Source organism: Spermophilus citellus (genome assembly GCF_964194105.1).
Source record: "Spermophilus citellus genome assembly, chromosome: 10".
NCBI classification, from domain to species: Eukaryota; Metazoa; Chordata; class Mammalia; order Rodentia; family Sciuridae; genus Spermophilus; species Spermophilus citellus.
The window spans coordinates 1,623,028-1,641,506 of record NC_138197.1 but is presented as its reverse complement, the minus strand read 5'-3'; the positions used below and the strand labels follow the sequence as shown (position 1 = coordinate 1,641,506).

At 58.5% G+C, this 18,479-nt stretch overlaps 1 protein-coding gene across 1 annotated transcript in view; it reads left to right on the top strand.

Annotated features, from left to right (window-relative positions):
- Window positions 1-16,812, top strand: part of LOC308659057 (signal peptide, CUB and EGF-like domain-containing protein 1) — a gene marked incomplete at both ends in the record, with an annotated part of 56,703 nt that extends 39,891 nt beyond the window's left edge. The window contains 12 exons of the mRNA XM_081312053.1: window positions 1,407-1,526; window positions 1,852-1,956; window positions 2,895-3,011; window positions 3,689-3,826; window positions 5,144-5,347; window positions 8,202-8,363; window positions 9,533-9,700; window positions 10,593-10,754; window positions 12,350-12,547; window positions 13,564-13,716; window positions 14,086-14,165; window positions 16,660-16,812. Of these exons, the coding sequence (XP_081168179.1) occupies window positions 1,407-1,526; window positions 1,852-1,956; window positions 2,895-3,011; window positions 3,689-3,826; window positions 5,144-5,347; window positions 8,202-8,363; window positions 9,533-9,700; window positions 10,593-10,754; window positions 12,350-12,547; window positions 13,564-13,716; window positions 14,086-14,165; window positions 16,660-16,812 (1,760 nt within the window). The remainder of the gene's footprint in view (window positions 1-1,406; window positions 1,527-1,851; window positions 1,957-2,894; window positions 3,012-3,688; window positions 3,827-5,143; window positions 5,348-8,201; window positions 8,364-9,532; window positions 9,701-10,592; window positions 10,755-12,349; window positions 12,548-13,563; window positions 13,717-14,085; window positions 14,166-16,659) is intronic.
- Window positions 16,813-18,479: the final 1,667 nt, after the last annotated feature.

The window sequence follows — 18,479 nt, the reverse complement described above, 5'->3', positions numbered from 1 at the left end:
CTGGGGCCGAGCTGACTATGGAAAGAGGGTGTTGCCTCCTGCCTTTCTGGAGCTTCTGCTACGCACATCAGCTTATCATTCTGAGGTGGCAGAAGCCGCCATCATGACCCGCGTTGCTCCCAGGTGGTGTGGAGGTAGTGCCTGGGTTTTGTGGCAGCCAGCAGAGGGCAGTTTTCCATTTACTGACCAAGCAGAGTTGGGGTTACAGTCTAAATTTGTAAGGATGCTGCTCTTATCAGGAAGGCCCACCTTGTCGACTTTGGTGAATATGCCTCTGACCGTTGGCCTTGGGGGCCACCTTGCACTGGGGTGGAAGAGAGCAGGGCCACGTCTCTGTCTCCTCCCCCAGGAGCACAGGACAGGTGGAATAAAGCAGGGGAACATGGGGCAGCCATGCACTCCAAACCAAAGAGATCTCTTTGAGGGCTGGGGCTGTAGCTCAGTGGGTATCCCCAGCAGTGCAAAATAAATAAATAAATAAAAACTCAGAGCTCTATGTGACAACATCAACAAGTGTGAGCACTTAAGGCACAGCAGGCCATCCCTGGTTGAGCTGCACTCCCCCAGAAGCCTCTCTGAAGGGTGGCATCTGCAGTCCCAAGGCTCCACAGGACCCCAGGGGACATCTGGGAGGAGCCTCCATAATTGCCAAAGCAGGAGATCACCATTGGTACCTTAAACAGGCAGACAGAATTGACTGCTTAAGCAAGCCAGGGCTGCATTTCCAGCAAGATGCTGAGTGTCCCGAGGGGAAAGCCAGATTTGGCAGTATCAGGATCAGGTCGGTGAGTCTTATGAGTATGGCCTGTGCCAGCTGCAGAGAGCATGTGGCTCCATCTGGTGACTGACTCACTGTGGGACGCTCTTATGATCTGGCTTTCAGGGCCACTTGTCACTCACCATGAGATGTCTGCCAGATCAGTTCTGATGTTGAGGGTGGCTTGGAACTACCAGTCTTTTCCTAGGAATCTGGGGACTTTTTCAAACAAACCCTCAGGAAGTTGTGAAGAGCTGCTGTGGACATCTTTAGACACCCCAGGGGTGTGTTGGGCTGCCCCATCCTGTGCCTCCAGGCCAGGAAGCCCATGTTCATTTGCAGCTGCCCCTCTCCCCAGACAGGCGCTGTCCTGAGAGCCCATCCCTGTCCCCGGAAACTTCCTCTGGGAATGGGTGTGAGCCACCTCACAGACAGCTGGAACCAGTGTCTGATGCACTAGGTCAGCTCTCTGGGGCTAGCGTCCAACCTGGCCAAATGGAACTGGACACTGCCACCTCTGAGCTCCTTCCCACCAAGACAGTCTGGCCCTGTGAGGAAGGGCTTTGGGAGACCCCTGCTCGGGGCCCTGTCAGCCTTAGGAAGCCTCCACCCTGGCCTCTCAGGCCCTCTCTGTCTTCCTTCTCCTCAGAGACGGGCAGGTGCCTTTCCCGAGCCCAGGCCTCTGCCCAGGCCCATCTGTCCTGCAGCAAGGTGGGCAGTGTGGAGAGCTGCCTTCTTTCCTGCCCAGCCCACACCCTCTTCGTGCCAGGTAACCCAGGTGGTCCCAGGGAAGGGATGTACTGGTGGGGGGCTTCTTCCTTGGGTCAAGGTCCTGATCTCTGCAACTCTCTGGGAAAGAGCCCCACCAGGGATGAGGGGGCCCTGGTCGCAGTGCCCCTGGGCAACTGTTTGGGCCTCCCTAGGTCTAGGCTTCTTCCTGTCTGGCCACTTACCTGTGTGCATGTGGCAGAAATAGACTGACTTAGCGGTCAGTCCTGACCTTCTTGTTCAGCAACCTCTTGGAGGCCTCGGGAATCTGAGGCCCTGGAAGGGAGGTGCAGCCAGGCCCACCTCACCCACTGGCCTCTCCACAGACTCAGAAAACAGCTACGTCCTGACCTGTGGTGTTCTGGGTCTCCAGGGCAGGACACTACCCAAACGCAATGGCACCAGCTCTGGCACCCGACCTGGCTGCTCAGGTAGCCCCTGACTGTCCACACTTTGCACACCTAGGTGGCCCCTTGACTCTCTGGTATGTGGAGAGGGACATGGGGAGGGAGGGACACAGCCCCAGGGGAGAGTGTCCCAGTCTGGGTCCTTCCAGGCCTGGCTCAGGGTACTGGAGACAAGGCAGGCCTGGACCTAGATGCCAGCAGCCTGAAGGTCGAGTTCCAGCCCAGGGGCACTGGCTTTTTGGATCTGAGGTCGTAGTAGCAGTAGCTGAGTGACTTCAAAGTGCTTCTGTGTGTACAGATCTCAGGCTCTGATTTCGGGGAGTGTGTGGCCTCTCCTGAATGACTCAGTGGGCAGCCCTGCCTCAAACGCTGCCTGAGGGGTGCCAGGCACAGCGTGCTCCCTCCCTTGGGACCAGCCCTGCCCAGCAGCCTCTGTTCAGCATGGGAGAGGGTTTCCCCAGCGCTTTTTTGATCCCTGCTGTCAGAGTGGCAGGGGCGTACTCAGGTGAGCAGAGGGTGTAAAAGGCGTGATTCGGAGCCTGTTGGAGCGCAGGACTGGAGTCCAGAGAGCTGGGATCTGCTCTCTGAAGGACTCTGCAGTTCTGGCCTCCATGGTATTTCCTTTTCTTGCTCCCCTCTTCCCTTCTGCCTGCTTTCTAAAATCTCCAGCCACAACTCGGGCCTTGGCCATGAGACAGGTGGAGGCTGGGACTCCTTCCCCTCTACAGAAGACTCTGGCCAGATGCCCCTGGGCTTGAGCTCGACCCACTGTCCCTGAGTTCACCTTTCGGGCCTTGCAGGGAGAGGAGGGAGTGGGGCAGGGGAGGTTCCCCTGCCCTGGGAGGGCCATGGGACAGAGTTGCCCACACCCAGCCCCATCCCAACCCCAGGTAGACTCATTCTGTGGCAGTCCCCGTCCCCACCACTTCCTTGCCATAGGAGAGGATCTTGGATTTTTCCAGATGCCCCCAGTGCCCCCATCAAGCAGAAGGCCCGCTTCAAGATCAGAGATGCCAAATGCCACCTCCGGCCCCGTAGCCAGGAGCGAGCAAAGGAGACCCCACGGCAACCACTACTGGGTGAGTAGGTGACCCAGGGGTGGTGGAGGAACCCCCAAGCCTGGGACTGGGGCCCAGAGTCCAGCAGGCTGGATTTCTAAGCATCCCATCTGTGCCTCTCCACCTTGCCGCCCCCACCCCTGACCCCTTACATTGAGTGGGAAATGGGTGTCCAGCATCCTGGGGGCCACTGTCTCTGCCACACCAGGGTTAAGTGACACATGCACCCAGCAAGGCCTTTCTACATAGCCTGGTTGTTCCTAATTGAAGGAGCTGCAGTTTTACTCAGCAGTTCTTTCTCGAGAGAGTGTGACCAAGAAGGACTTCCAGGTTGAGGGCTAGCAGAGAACAAGCTTTCCAAGAAGGGCCCAGCCGGGAGCTTCCAGCTCTGGTCCCACGAGACTCCTTCTGAAACTGGTCTAAATGCTCTGCATTGACAGGCCTGACTGGGGGCACTGGCCAAACCCTCAGCGGCCTGATCAGGTGCAGCAGCTTGGCCAGTGCAGGAAGGGCGCCTCCTCTGGTGGCGCTGTGGTGGCTCGGAGGGCTGGTTCCTGCATGAGGCCCCGGCAGCCTGGCCTGCTGCAGCTCCGCTCCGCGTCTGTCCCTGCTATTGGGCATGGAGGGCCCTGCAAGGGGCAATCCAGTGCAGTCTGTGCACAGGGCTGGGATTGCCATAGTGTTCCCATCCTTGTCAGAAAACTGCCACGTGACGTTCCTGACCCTCAAGTGCGACTCCTCCAAGAAGAGACGCCGCGGCCGCAAGTCCCCATCCAAGGAGGTGTCCCATGTCACTGCAGAGTTTGAGGTGGAGATAAAGATGGAAGAGGCCTCAGGTGGGTGAAGAGTTCTCTGATGGCTGCAAGGACCTGAGGAGCAGCTGCAGGGCAGGATGGGGGTCCTCCACCCCCAAGCCAGGACCACAGGTGGTGTAGAGGCTGGTGAGAGGCTGGCAGGGGGAAGGCCCTGTCCAGCATGGAAGAGGAGGCTCAGAGAGCCCCGGAGACAGACGGCCACACTCCCACCCTCCCGCCCTGGCTGGGGCTGGAAGGGGAAATGTGTGCAGCCCCCAGAATGGTCACGACACAGACTGACTCCCAGCTTCCTGAGAGGCTGGTGGTGCTGGCTGCTTCACACCAGAATGTTCCTCTTGGTGTTGGTTGGACTGAGGCCAAGGAGGTGACAGTGGTCAGCAAATGTATTCAGTGTATGCCTGACCTGGGCGTAGGCACCATGGAAAAAGAGACCAGCCATGGCCCCTGTCCTGGCAGTGCTCCCAGCTGCAGGGAGGCAGACAGGCCTATTAGCTGCCCAGAGCCAGGTGACACCCTGAGTAGTGGGGGTATGGGAACAAGCAGGGTGTGGAGCTAAGGTGACTCCCAAGTGCAGGGCTCAGGAAGGCTTTCAGGAAAGGTGACATTTAAATTTGAATCAGTTTGAAATCAAAGTTTACATGCATACTTGTAATCCCAGTGACTCAGGAGGCTGAGGTAGGAGGATTACAAGTTTGAGGCCAGCCTCAGCAACTTAGCGAGACCCTTAGCAACTTAATGAGACTGTGTCTCAAAATCCAAAATAAAAAGGACTGGGATGTGGCTCAATAGTAAAGCACTGCTGGGTTCAATCCCCAGTACCAAAAAAAAAAAAAAAAGTTAATGGGGTAGAAGAGGTGGCAAGGAAAGGCATTCAGGCAGAGGGAATAGAATGGACAAAGGCAGAGAGGTCGGAGGGTAGGGTGTGAGAGGAAGGCAGGGCAGCTGGAGGCGGCACTCACAGTGTTGGGCGTTGGGGCTGAGGCTGGCAAGGTGGGCAGAACCAGACCTCGGGGCATCCTGGATTCAAGACAGAGAGTTGGACACTGCTCTGGGCTCAGTCACAGTCCTCAAGAGTGTCTGAGCTCCCACCCAGTGAGTGGTGCCCTGGATGACATGTGGCAGCAGACACAGGCCTGGTCTGTACTCATATCTGTGTCATGGCCTTGGGCAGATCCTCAGTCTCCCCATCTGCCTGTGGGGACTCGCCCCAGGGCTGCTGTGCAGATGGCTGAGGGGTCCGACAGGCCCACCCGGGGCAGGGCCTGGTACAGGGGGCCTTCTGAAGAAGGTGGAGGCTCACCTGGCCACTTTACTCTCTCACGCGGTCTCTCCCACCAGATACCTGCGAAGCCAATTGCGTGCGGAAGCGAGCCGAGCAAAGCCTGCAGGCCGCCATCAAAACCCTGCGCAAGTCCATCAACCAACAGCAGTTCTACGTGCAGATCTCAGGCACTGAGTATGAGGTGGCTCAGTGCTCAGCCAAGGCCCTGGAGGGGCTAGGGACGTGTGGCACTGGCCAGGTGCTCCAGGATGGCAAATGTGGTGAGTCCCTGCCCGTGGCCACTCAGCCACCAACTTCCTTGTCTGTGCAGCCCAAGCGAACCCCAGTGAGCACACAGGAGACAGACTCGTGGGGGGACAGGATGCAGAGGCCTGCCCTGGAGAGCCGTGGCCCTCGAATCATCTCTGTCATTTAAAGTGCACTCCCTGGTGCCTGCCATCCTCACCACAGTCCTGAGGGACAGGGCACGGACGGGGACAGAACATGACGAAAGGCCATGCTGCAGTGACCAGAAAGGCCCCTCCTGTCTGGTGGTCTTAAAGGCTTCCCAGAGAAGGGTGAACTGAGGCCCCGGGATTGACAAGAAGCCAGGAAGCTGAGTCAGGGTCAGGGAGGGTGGAGTGTGATGGCTACAGTGCCCAGCACCACTAAGGGGTGGTCTGCAGGGAATGGGGAGGCCAGCCCCTAGCCCCCGTGGGCTTTGTCAGGGAGCCTGGAGGCCAGCCAGCCAGGGCAGGTGACCACACCTTGGGGATGGCTTGTGACGAGGGGTGAAGTCAGAGACGGCACTGGGGACCAAGCCGTGGCAAGCAGGAGTGGTCCTGTTCTTGTGGGGAAGTAGGCTGTGAGCAAATCAGCCCACCCACAGGCACATGAGGCAGCCATAGACACAGTTCTGGGTTCTGCTGGGATGCCCTAGGGAGGGACATCCGGGTCCACTCTCTGTGACAGGAAGGCTGATTGGAAGGAGGGTGGATGGGGGAAGAGGAGGCCATGTAGGGGTGGGGGTCCTGGAACCAGGGCGGGGCAAATGAAGAGTCAGACAATTCCAGGAGTGCTCTGGCGAGTGGGGTTTGGCAGAGAGACTTCCGGGGTGACTCCAGGGCACGGCCACTCAGGTACTCACTGTAGATTTGGGATACTTACAGAGGGCGGTTGGGGAGGTAGAGAGTTCCCGCTACAGGGTGCCCTTGAGCCTTCCAGAGGCCTGGCCTGTACTCATATCTGCTTCATGGCCTTGGGCAGATCAGGCCTCTCAGATCCTCAGTCTCCCCATCTGCAGGTGGGTACTTGCCCCAGGGTTGAGGGGTCCGATAGGCCCACCTGGGGCAGGGTGAGTAGACAATCGGACCACAGATCCGAAGCCCAGAGAACAGGCTGTGCCAGGGTGCAGCTGTCGCAGGGACTTTGACCCAGACTACAGTGGGCAGAACTGCTGTGACACGGGACACAGACCAGGGGCTCGGTGACATCACTCTCTTATTTGGAACAACTTACTTGGAAATCATTGCCAGCTTTCAGAAAGCACAACAGAAACTTCCATTTTCCCTCACCCAAGTCCCCAACTGGGAACATTTTTCAGCATTTGTAGAAGGGTGGGGTGTAGGGTTCCCCATCCAGCTCATGCACCCCATGGCAACTCCACCATCCTTCCAACAGCGTCCCTCTTCTCTCTCTGGTCCTAGCTCCTACCAGGAATGAGTGTCACTCTCCTGTTGCGCTTCTTCAGGCCCCTGAGGTCTGGGGCAGCCCCCTGCTGGCCTCTCTGGGCCCAGGCACACCCTTGCTCAGTAGGCCCACCGGCTGTTCCTCACCAGCTGGAGGCCTGTGTCTGCAGGACAACCACAGCCCCGAGGCCAGCTGTCCTGCCTCTCAGCAGGTACAGAGAGGCCTCAGCTCCTCTCTGGTGGCTGAGGAGTGTTTTCTGAGGACAGATGCTGAGTTGATTCCTGATCCTCCTTTGACTCCACCATCCCCAGCTTCCTATGACTGCCAGCAAATCTCCCACCTGGTGGTGGCTGCCGCTGGGCTGTCCTGTCTGCGTTTCAGAGTTAGAGTCTCCTGGAAGGAAGAGCTCTGCCCTGCCCTGTCTGTGTGTCTGTCAGAAGGGGCCCAGAGAGTCCCCTAGTCCACACTGAGTTGTGATTCCTTCCAGCACCACTTAGGTCAGTGCTAATGCTCAGACTGTCCCCATTATGCACTGAGCACCCCTAAACTGGCCCCCATGTCCTTCTGACTGGCCCCCGTCACTCTGTGAGGCCTCCCGCACTTTTAATCGTGTCACAAGATGTGTGGGACTTCATTTGTACCTCCCTGCCTGAGCCTGGAACCAGCCAAATCCCCTGCTCCTGTGAGAGGAGAGGGACATGCAGAGACCAGCCCCTAGAGCGCTCATTGCTGAGGGAGCAGCAAGGCCACAGGCCCTCCCATAAGGGCACTGGAAAGTGTAGGCATGTCGCACCGGCACCTCCACAGGTGTGTGTCTGAGAGAACACCTCACGTTGTGTAGTCCGCCCGTTGAAGCCCCGGGCTCTCTCCGCCCCTCACAGCCTGTGTGGGACATGGCTTCCTTTCCCCTTAACTGACCCGCCTCAGTTTCCTTATTTCCTCACACTTTCCTGCTGGCCCAACACCGCCCATCACGTAGACTGTCCTTCTCTCTGTGCTCTCCACATTGTCCCTTCAGCCTCTGCCCAGGCCCCTGGCCCATGCCCGTGTGCAGTTTTCAAGGCTCCACACTGCCCATCCTTAGGGCCAGATCCTCCTGCAGCAGGAAAAGGAGAGACCGGGAGCTTGGTTTGGGGTGAAGTGGCTTGGGGTGTCCAGCTGAAGAGCCCCAGGAGGCAGCTGGTGACAGGTTAAGTGGGTGGAGGACAGGACGTGGAGGGGAGAAAGAGCAGGGCTGCAGGGGTCTGTGGAGCACTGTGGAGGGGCCACCTCAGGGAGAGGAGACCAGGGCTTCAAGGGTCCTCGTAGATGGCTGCCCCCCAGATCCTGTCCCCAGCTCCTCTGGGATGAGGCTGGGCCCCACTGGGCCATGCCAGTCTGCTAGGGGAGGGCGGCCCCAGCCCTCTGCCGCTGTCCCCCAGCAGCCTCTCCACTCTGCCTCTGCAGTGACCTGTGGGCCTGGCACCTACTTCAGCGGCGAGCAGGGCCAGTGTGTGCTGTGTGTGTCGGGGACCTACCAGGACATGGAAGGCCAGCTCAGCTGCACGCCATGTCCCAGCAGTGACGGGCTCGGTCTGGCTGGTGCCCACAACGTATCTGAATGTGGAGGCAAGTGCAGGCCCATGTGGAAGGGGGGCTGGTGGGGAGGGGCACAGGCAGGGTCCTCCCGCCTCCCGAGGCTCCCAAAGCAAAGGTGGCTGCCATGTGCGGCCACAGAGTCTGGCATTGGCTGCAGTTCATGGCCATCCCAAAGTGGCTCAGTTTCCACACAGGTACCCCCACGAAGGACGTGGGGCTATGTGGGGTCCGCTCCTGGAGGCCCCCAGAGTCCTGAGCTCTGCACGCCACATCACTGCACCGTGTAGCCCACAGAGCACGCCAGTGTGCAGACATGTTGTCCTCACAGACGAGGTGTGGTCATAAAGGGACAACCTAAGTGCTTTATGGTTGACCCAGCACTGGGCCTCCTGGGGACAGTCATCAACAAGTCACCAAGTGAACCACGTACTTTTGTGAGCAGGGACTTTGCACAAAGAGTGCTAAACCTTACCCTAAGCTGATTGAGATGGCACTTTTTACTTAGCCAGTGCCGTTGGTTTGTGGAGATGGTCTCCATTGGCTACCCCCATTTGGCCCCGTTTATGCAACAAGTCAGTCTCCCTGTTGGTCTCTCCCGGGCTCAGCTGGAGGGTATGCAGGAAAAGCATACACATGACAAGGCAGTGCCGTGAGGGTGGGCGAGTGGACACTCAGGGGAGTGGAGACCTCTGCCTTCTCTCAGGGTCAGAACAGCCCAAGTCCTAGCCCAAGGCTCTGCAGGCTGCCAGCTGCTCTGGCCCACTGCCTCTCCAGAAGGGAGGTGCCCCCACCTGGCAGGTAGTGACTCAGAGCACAAGGTGGCCACAGGTGGGAGATACATCACTTGGTTAGGACCTGGGCCAGGAGGACACATGAGACATGAGGCCTGCCCCCTGGGGAGAGACCTGTGAAAGAAACCCCCTCACCTGGGGTTCCCACTTCCCAGCTCAGCAGGGTCACTGCCCTTTTGCCCCCAGCCCTTCCTGCTGTGGGAGAAGCAAAGGTGGCCTGGCAGGCCACACCAAGAATGCTGCCAGCATCCAGACCAAGCCTCCCGCCACCAGGGCTGTCATGCTGTCCCCTACCCCAACCCAGGTGCCTTCTCCTGGGGTAAGCGAGATCAAGATCAGGGCCTTGGGCCACTCACGGCCCAGCCCCAGTAGCGCCCTCCCATCTGAGCCTCGACCTCTGACTTCCAGGCCAGTGCTCTCCAGGCTTCTTCTCAGCAGACGGCTTCCAGCCCTGCCAGGCCTGCCCCAGGGGCATGTACCAGCCTGAGCCTGGGCGCACCGGCTGCTTCCCCTGTGGAGGGGGGCTACTCACCAAGCTGGAGGGTGCCACCTCCTTCCAGGACTGCGAGGCCAAAGGTGAGCAGGCCCCACCGCCCCCGCTGCACTGCTCAGGGACGCTTTCCCCAGAAGCCCTCATCTCCTTGGCATGGCCCAGTCAGAGGAGTAGCCTGGAGCCACCAGGCATGGACATGGTGGCGAGCACTGTGCCATGATTAAGACAGGGTGCGAGCCTGCTGAGCACCAGCACCTCGGGCACGGGGAGGCTTCTGGGAACCTGTGAGCCATGTCTGGAAGGAAGATGGGAGGACCAGGAGGTGGCAGGGGCTGGACCAGAGCAGACACCTTCACCAGCCCCTTCAGGGCCACCCTGCTGGGTGTCCGCCACTCCCCTCCTTTGTCCAGCCTGCCTGTCCCCCCAGCAGAGGAGCCTGCTTCCTGTTCCTCAAGCCCCCTCATATCTGTCAGGTATCTGTGCTGCCAGCACAGGCCGGTGGCCCGGGGCTCAATCCCAGTCCCACAGAGTCTGCCATATATCCATATGGTCCCCTCTGGGGCCCTGCTGTTCTGAGGAGCAGCTTCTCCCCTGGGCCCTGCCCTCCGGCCTCCCCTTCCTCCCTGTGCCCGCAACTGTGTAATGACAAGGTACAGCCTTGCTCCCTCCCCTTCCTCTTCTGGCTTCTGCCCTGAACCCCTTCAGTCACACTGTTACCCCACGTCTCCCCAAAAGTTACTCCCTTCACAGTGGCCTACACGTCCCTGTGTTGCTGGAGCCCACGGGTGTCCTCAGTCTGTGTCTGACATGGGCCCCTCCCAAGCCATTCAGTCCTGGCCATGTCCTCCCACCTGTCCCCTCATGGTAAAGAGGCTGCACTGGGTGGGAGAGGGCCTTGAGCTCTGTCTGAGCCGCACCTCAGGAGCAGGGGAGGCCTGGCCTTGCCACTAGCATCCCTGCCACATGTCTCTGCAGTGCACTGCTCCCCTGGCCACCACTACAACACCACCACACACCGGTGTATCCGCTGTCCTGTGGGCACCTACCAGCCTGAGTTTGGCCAGAACCACTGCGTCACCTGTCCAGGCAACACCAGCACGGACTTCGATGGCTCCACCAACATCACACACTGCAAAAGTAGGTGCCTCTCTTCCCTCTCCAGGGAGCAGGGGTGCTGGGCGGGGCCCGGGAGGTCATGGAGGCAGGGCGACAGCTGATCTCCCCCTGCCTGACTGAGGGTGCTGGTTCCTGTCTACCACCTCTACTGGGGGACAGGGGTGCCTCTGTGAACCCTACGTCCTTCCTGAGCTCAGTGGCAAGGAGGGGAGGCCCTGGCTTAGCCCTCTCTGCAAGCAGTATGGTGGCACCGAAGTTTACCAGTTCCCTCTACTCACCAGCCACAGCCCAAGTCTCGGCCCAAGCCAGGCCCTGCTCTGATTTCTGGGTCCTGGGGAGAAAGAAACCCATGTTAAGGGGCAGCTGCAAGGCGGTTGGGACAGCAGGCAAGTGCCAGCCCTGCAGCCCCAAAGGCTTGTGCCTCTTAGGCCAAGTGGACACCCAGCTGAAGCCTGAGAGCAGCAGGACGCAGGGACCTAGTTGTGGACAGGCATGAAAGGGCTGGAGGAGGGCCATACAGGCTTCGTGGTGCCCAAGAGTCTCAAGTCAGAGAAAAGTGGTCATCTTAGACAGTCTGGGAAAAGAGGGGCTCCTGCCAGCCCCTCGCCCAGTAGGTCTTTGGGGGCAACGAAAAGGACACCATATCATTTTAAGTATTTTCCCCTCTCCTGGTCAGTTTTAGTTCATTGCCCCTCCGGCCATGTTGGGAACTGCCTGAAAGCCTGTGAAGGGGTTAGCCTGAGGTGGCAGTGGCCTCCGTCCAGGCTTCCCAGGCTGAAGAGCAAGCCAGAGGAGGAGCTTTGCAGAGGCAGGGCTTAAACATCCTCATAGGTGAACACGCTGAAGCCAGGAGAGAGGGAAGCTTCTAGAATGCTGGTAGGGAAATGAAATGTTCCCCAGAAGTTTTGAAGTGAGAAAAATTTTTAAATGAGAATGCAGAGGAATTTTATAAACCTTTAATATTTATTTTCAGTTCTTTTTACAGAGCTAAGGCCATTTCCTTATTAATTAAAGGCTAGGAACAATTTGGCTCATAAAAATATCAGGTTCAGCTTCTTCAAGGATGTACAGTGTAATTAAAAAGGAAACGGAAGGAACACGTTTCCTTTCCTCCCTGTGTGGACCGCTTGCTCCTCCTGCTCTGTGAGGAGGGAGACCGTGTGGCACTGGCATGCTCAGTGAGGCTCACCAGGCGAATAACCAGAGAGAGGTGCCCAGGGTCCTCCCTTTACATTCACACCTAGACCTGGCTGGGCCAGCCAGGGGGGGCTGCCAGTCTCCAGGGGCACAAAACGGCCCATCTGAGTGGCCAGTGACATGATCAGGCCCAGACACAGGAACAGGATGGGCCTGGCCAGGCAGGTCAGCCCCCTAGGTATCTGCTCGGGCTGGGGCTCAGAGAACCTACAAGAGTAACTGGGGACCTGCCCTCTAGCCGAGGGGATAGCCCAGGCAGGGCTCCCACTAGAGGTCAGCTCAGGGCCTGGCAGCTGACACAGGAGGACTGGGTGGAGGCTGGGCAGAGGAGGGGACAGGAACACTTGCCTGAGGGCCCAGGAGGCCAAGACACCCAGCAGGCCAAGCCTGACCAGGCCCTGTGGCCATGGTACCCACAGACCAGCACTGTGGTGGTGAGCTTGGTGACTACACGGGCTACATAGAGTCCCCCAACTACCCTGGAGACTACCCGGCCAATGCTGAGTGTGTGTGGCACATCGCACCGCCCCCCAAGCGCAGGATCCTCATTGTGGTCCCCGAGATCTTCCTGCCCATCGAGGATGAGTGCGGTGATGTCCTGGTCATGAGGAAGAGTGGTAGGTACTGGCCTCGGGATGGGGATGGCAGGGCCACACAGCCTCAGTCCACGTTCACGCCCACCTTAGTACAGCCTCACCAGGAACAGGAAGGAGGGCCCAGGCTCTGAGAACAGGTCACTTGGGGTTCCGGGAGGCAGGTGGGGACCCACTGGGATCTGGCTGCCAGAGATGGGCTGTGCAGAGCCTGTGAGAAGGCCGTAGGGCCAGGGAGAAAGGCCAGGAACCCACACAGGCACAGAGCACACCCTCATCCAGGCCTGACTCTCTCTGGTCATAGAGGCAGGCCACAAGAGGCGAAGGAGGACGGGGAGGGAGCCGAGGAGTTTGCTCAGTGCCACGTTCTGTGTGAGCTTTAGCACCACGCACACACTGCCTGCTCCTGTCACGAGTCTGACCGCCCTAATATGCAAGTGGGGCTGTGCCAGAGAGGGCAAGGGGCCTGCCCAGGGTCCCTGAGCAGGTCAGGGACCTGAGAGCCCAGCCAGGAACCACCTGCCCTACCCATTCCCATCACCAGCCCCAGGGCCCCCACCCACATCCTTCTTTCCCCTGTCCACCCACAGGGCTGAGCTCCAGAGGCAGCCTCTCCTGTATCAGGGGCACCTCAGGAAGAATACCCAGGGAGCAGTGAGGAGGTGGGCACCCCAGGGGATAGCAGGTCCACCCCTCCTTGTTCACTCACAGGAGCCCCGGGCTCCTCTCCCATGGCCTGCCTGAGTGCACCCCCCATCCCTGACTGCTGGGCACAGGCGTGAGCCCTGTCATGTGGGAGCAATTGGCTGGAGGAAGACAGAGCCCCAGCACAGGGGGCTGCACGCAGGGGTCCACCAGAACTCCAGGGACAGAGGGCAGTGAAGGGCAGAGGGAACCAGACGAATCTAGAGGGTGCATTTGGGCAATGGGCACTAGGGCCCTGGCAGCCAGCTGGGTTGGGGAGGTAAGCAACCTATAGCAGGAGGAAGGGTCAGTGAGGAGCATGGCTCGGGGCACCTCAGTGAGGGCGTCTCCCCCAGCCTCGCCCACATCCATCACCACCTACGAGACCTGCCAGACCTATGAGAGGCCCATCGCCTTCACCTCCCGCTCCCGGAAGCTCTGGATCCAGTTCAAGTCCAACGAAGGCAACAGTGACAAAGGGTTCCAAGTGCCCTACGTCACCTACGATGGTAAGGCACCGCTCATCACTGCCCGCTGGGTGCCAGGAGTGGAGACAGCCTCACGCCCCAGCCTCTGGCAGGGCACAGACCCAGGACCAGCATGCCCCAGGGGCCCCGCTACAGACAGGCCTCAGGGTGTGGGGGTGCAGATGAGGACACTGCTGTCTGCAGGCGGAGGTGGAGGCACTGCCCACAGGAGGACAAGGCTAACCAGGGCAGCCAAGCCGCCATGACAGTACAGGAAGGGACCTGATGCGAAGGCCAGGGGCAGCATCCAGCACTCGCCGACAACCCGAGGCTGGAGCCAGGGAGGGCAGAGGCGGGGATGTGAGGGTCTCAAGTTCCGGCCTTCCCCTCCCTTGCTGACCCGCTTCCCAGAGGACTACCAGCAGCTGATAGAAGACATTGTGCGCGATGGGCGGCTGTACGCCTCGGAGAATCACCAGGAAATTCTGAAAGTGAGTTTATTGGAAGGGAATCCACATGAATCTGGGAGAGTGGCCTGGGCCGTCCCTGCCCCCACCCTGGCCCCTGAAGACATGAGACAGAGGGTGTGGCAGGGGAGGAGGCGGAGGGCCTGGGTCTGGTATGTCTGTCCCCTCAGACCAAGAGGCCTAAACCAAGCTGGCTTCTGAGGAGATGGGGACCGGGACCCAGGGACGAGGCTTTGGGCAGGTTCCTTGCCTGGCAGCCTCAGCTCTGCCTTCCTCATCTGGGAGACGAGGGTAGTTGGACAGGGTGGTATCGTAGAATCTGGAACCCACTCTGCTGCTGTCACTCCTATCATTGGGACCGAACCCCTCCATGTCCTCTGTGGCCTCGAGAGGCAGAGCCACGTCCTCACAGAGGGGAGGCTGCAGCTGTCTAAGTAGGCACTGGCCAGAGGCCCAGGGACCCAGTTCTTCCGGAGTAAGGCCAGACCTGGGGATCTGTTTGGGCTGGTGACAAGGACAAGAGTGGGGCTGGGGCCACATCCACCTGGCTGACCCTCGTCAGGTATCACTTGACTGAGATAGAGGGTGGTCTGCATAGTTGGGTAGTCACCTCGAGACTTCCAGGCCCTTGCCTGGTGACCCTCGAGCTCATAGTAGGTGCTTTGTCAGTCATGTAGCTTGCTTTTAGCTGCTGCTCTTCTCAGGCTCCTAATGTCCTCCTCAGGCCACCTCTCTGTCTAGACAGAAACCAGAGAGCCACCCTGGCCCCTCCACAGCCTGTCTGGCCGATAGCACCCTCCTCACCCTGCTGTAGCCCAGCTGCCACCTCAGCACCCCTGCAGCTGGGAGCACCCTTCCAGAACTCAGAGTGTCCCGGCACTGCTCTTAGGACATGGGGGCCCACCCCTCAGGACCACCTGCCTGTTCTTGCTGCACTCTCTGCCCAGGGCTCCCCAAGATGATCTCCCCTGCCTCTCCTCAGTGAATGTCTACCTGTCCCTCTGCTCTGTGCCTGTCCTCTGGGCAGCCTTCCTGGACCTCCCTGATTGGACCACACATGTGTCACAGACCCTCAGAGACCAGCGTGCCACTCCTTCACAGCCCCTGTGAGCACTGCACCTTGGGTCTGTTTCATGACTGTGGTCCCAGCCTCCCTGTGAGAGGGGCTGCAGGGCTTCATGCCCCACAGCTGGTGCCCAGCATGGAGCCCTGAGGCAGAGGAGCAGCACCAGGGGTGCTGTTCCTCAAGGGCAGCAATGCACGTAGGAAGGACCTGTGGTGCGTGTGTGTGAGCAAGGTGCTGTGTGGCAAGTTGTGTGCACGTGTGTACGTGTGGTTGTGTGAGAAGGGTTAGAGTGTATCTGAACAGGTCAAACCCAGCAGCAAGCGTGGCCAGAGGCAGTAAGCTGACGACCTTCCAGGCCCAGAAGCGGGAGGTCACCATTTGTGGAGGCTTTGCAGGAACCAGGCTACAGGCCTCTGCCAAGAGCCCACCGCTGGGCCTGCCCTCCAGAATACCCCAGCCAAGTCTCAGTCCACCCCTCAGTGCTTCCTTCTGAGTGGCCCATGATGGCATCAGGTAGTAGATTGTGCATGCTCCTCCAGAGGCCACTCAGGGAGGAGGAGCCAGGTGCCACCTGCACCCACACTGGAGAGCTGTCCTGAGCCCTTCTGTAGCCAGGCTCTGCTGGGGGCCACACTCTACGTCTTCACTGCAGCCCTCAGAGTGGGGGTCCTGACCCTGCTGTCCAGGGGCCTCCTCGAGATGTAGAGCTGCCGAGGGCTTTCCAGGGTCGAGGAGCTAGTGACCAGGGAGCTGCAAGCTCAAGGTGCGGCTGTGGCTGCGAAGCCTTGCTCGGTCCTCAGCACGCTCTGGTTTTCAGAGTGTTATATTACCAACAGATGCTCTTAATAAAAGCATTCATGCCGGTAGGCTACTAAAAAACCAGCCACATGGGGCTGGGGATGTGGCTCAGAGGTAGAACACTCGCCTAGCATGCGTTAGGCACTGGGTTTCATCCTCAGCATCACATAAAAATAAATAAATAAATAAAGATATTGTGTCCACGTATAACTAAAAAGCAAAAAAAAAAAAAAAAAAAAACAGCTACATGGGGCTGGGGATGTGGCTCAATGACAGAGCACTTGCCCAGTGTGCACTAGGGCCCAGATTCCCTCTCCAGCACCACAAAAAAACTATTTAAAAATGTAAAATGGATGGGCTGAGGTTGTGGCTCAGCAGTACAGCACTTGCTTAGCACGTTCAAGGCCCTGGGTTCTATTCTCAGCACCATATATAAATAAATAAAACAAGGTTATTGTGTCCAACTGTAACTAAATAAATATAAAAACAAATGGTAAAAGGAAAGGAAAAAATACAATTACACTGTTAAAACCAAAGGACTATCTGTAGTAAAGAGATTTGGGGGATCCTGAAACCCTGCTCCCCATCCCTTCCAGGCCCCCAGTGGAATGCCCTGGCCCCACCTCACCCACCTCATCTCACCATGTCTTGCAGGACAAGAAGCTGATCAAGGCGCTCTTCGACGTGCTGGCACACCCGCAGAACTACTTCAAGTACACAGCCCAGGAGTCCAAGGAGATGTTCCCCCGGTCCTTCATCAAACTGCTGCGTTCCAAAGTGTCCCGATTCCTGCGGCCCTACAAATAACACTCAGAGCTGTCCTGCTCGGGGATGGCCAGGGAGACAAGGAAGAAGAGCTCCTTCCCTCTGTTGTGGGGCTGAAAGGCAGCTCTGTGGGCCACCTTGTTGCCTGGGGAAGCCCATGATGCGTGCACTTCAGGAAGGCCACCAGCCCCTGGAGGGCCAAGGCTGAGCTGGGCCCCCATGGGACACTGCTTCTAAAGCCTTCTGCCCTTCGCCTCTCATCCCCAGACACCAGTAGTACTTCCCCTGAGCCGGCTCTGGCGCACACTGCCTGGCCAGGACACACCGAGGGCACTAGAGAGCATGCGCTTCTGCCTGATGCTGTGGGAGAGAGGAGAGTGGCACCCTCCCGGAGGCTCTGTGAGCTTGGCCCCTGTTACCCACAGGAAGCCAGCAGAGAAGGAAGGACAGGTGGAGGCACCATCTCTGAGGTGACAAGCCTGTGTCAGCACTTGTAGGGCTACTACACTGCCAACTCCTCCAGCCAGGATCGCAGGACATGGTGCCATGTCACTGGGCTCTAAGGACTCTGTGACAGATAGAAGAGAGCTGCTGAGGGAGGAGTGGAGGTCTTTGCCAGTCCTGCTAGAATGGCTGATGAAGTGCTATATACAAATGTATAAATATAAATATATATATATATATATATATATATATATATATATATATATATATATATACACACTTCTATTTGTGGGTACTGTAGGGGTGCTCTCTTCAGCAGCTATAAACACTCGGTGCCACTACTGTCCCCCCAGCACTCACCCCCTGTGTGGGAGACAGGAGCTGCCAGGCAGGTGCAGCATGGGCTGGCCCTGGACACCTTGTGAATATGAACTTAGGGAACTGAGCTCCCATGCTGGGTTGGAGGGTTGGCCCTGTCCCAGTCCCTTCACAGTGACATCACTGCCCTCAGGACACAGTGGAAGGCAGCCTCCCTTTGGGCCCCTGAATAAGGGGTGTAAATATCCAGCCATAAACTTAGGAAGGGGCCTGTGGCTATGACCTTGGGGTCTGAAGTGTGCCTGCATGTCACCAAGAAATAAGGCTGTGAGGCCTGAGGCCTACCCAAGAGGACGTGGCCCAGAGGCAGAGGCGGCGTGAGGCAGAGGTGGCCTGGGTCACAAGGCCTGGCTTCAGTGCAGCTTCCCCATGGGCCTGCCGCCTCCCTCTCAGAGTCTCCTCAGGGCTGCCTTCGTCCCACCAGCCAGGAAGCCAGAGCCCAGGACGGAGCCAGCTGAGACTTCACGCACCCAGGGTCTGCGAAGCCTCAGACCGCCTGCTGCCAGCAAGAAGACGAGCAGAGGGAATGTTCTATATTATTCAGGTTAACAAACTTTAAAATTCCCAGGAACATGGGAGCATCTTACAATGAACTCCAACCACCAATGCCAAGTGGCCTCAGGTCTCCTGATCCCCAGCCCAGCCTGGCGGGTGAGAGGTGAGCAGTTTGAGAAACACACGTGAAACATGACTGGACACACAGGCCAGCAAGCAAAGTCTCAAGATCCATGGCTGGTGACAGGAAGCAGGGCACGGCCCCTCCTCCAGGCCATAACAGGGCTTGGGATGCAGGCGTGAGTGGCCCTTACCCTCGCTGCAGAGCTGGGTGCCCAGCTGTACTGACCCTGCTTTCAGTGCCATCTCTCAAGTCCAGCTCGGGTTTTTGG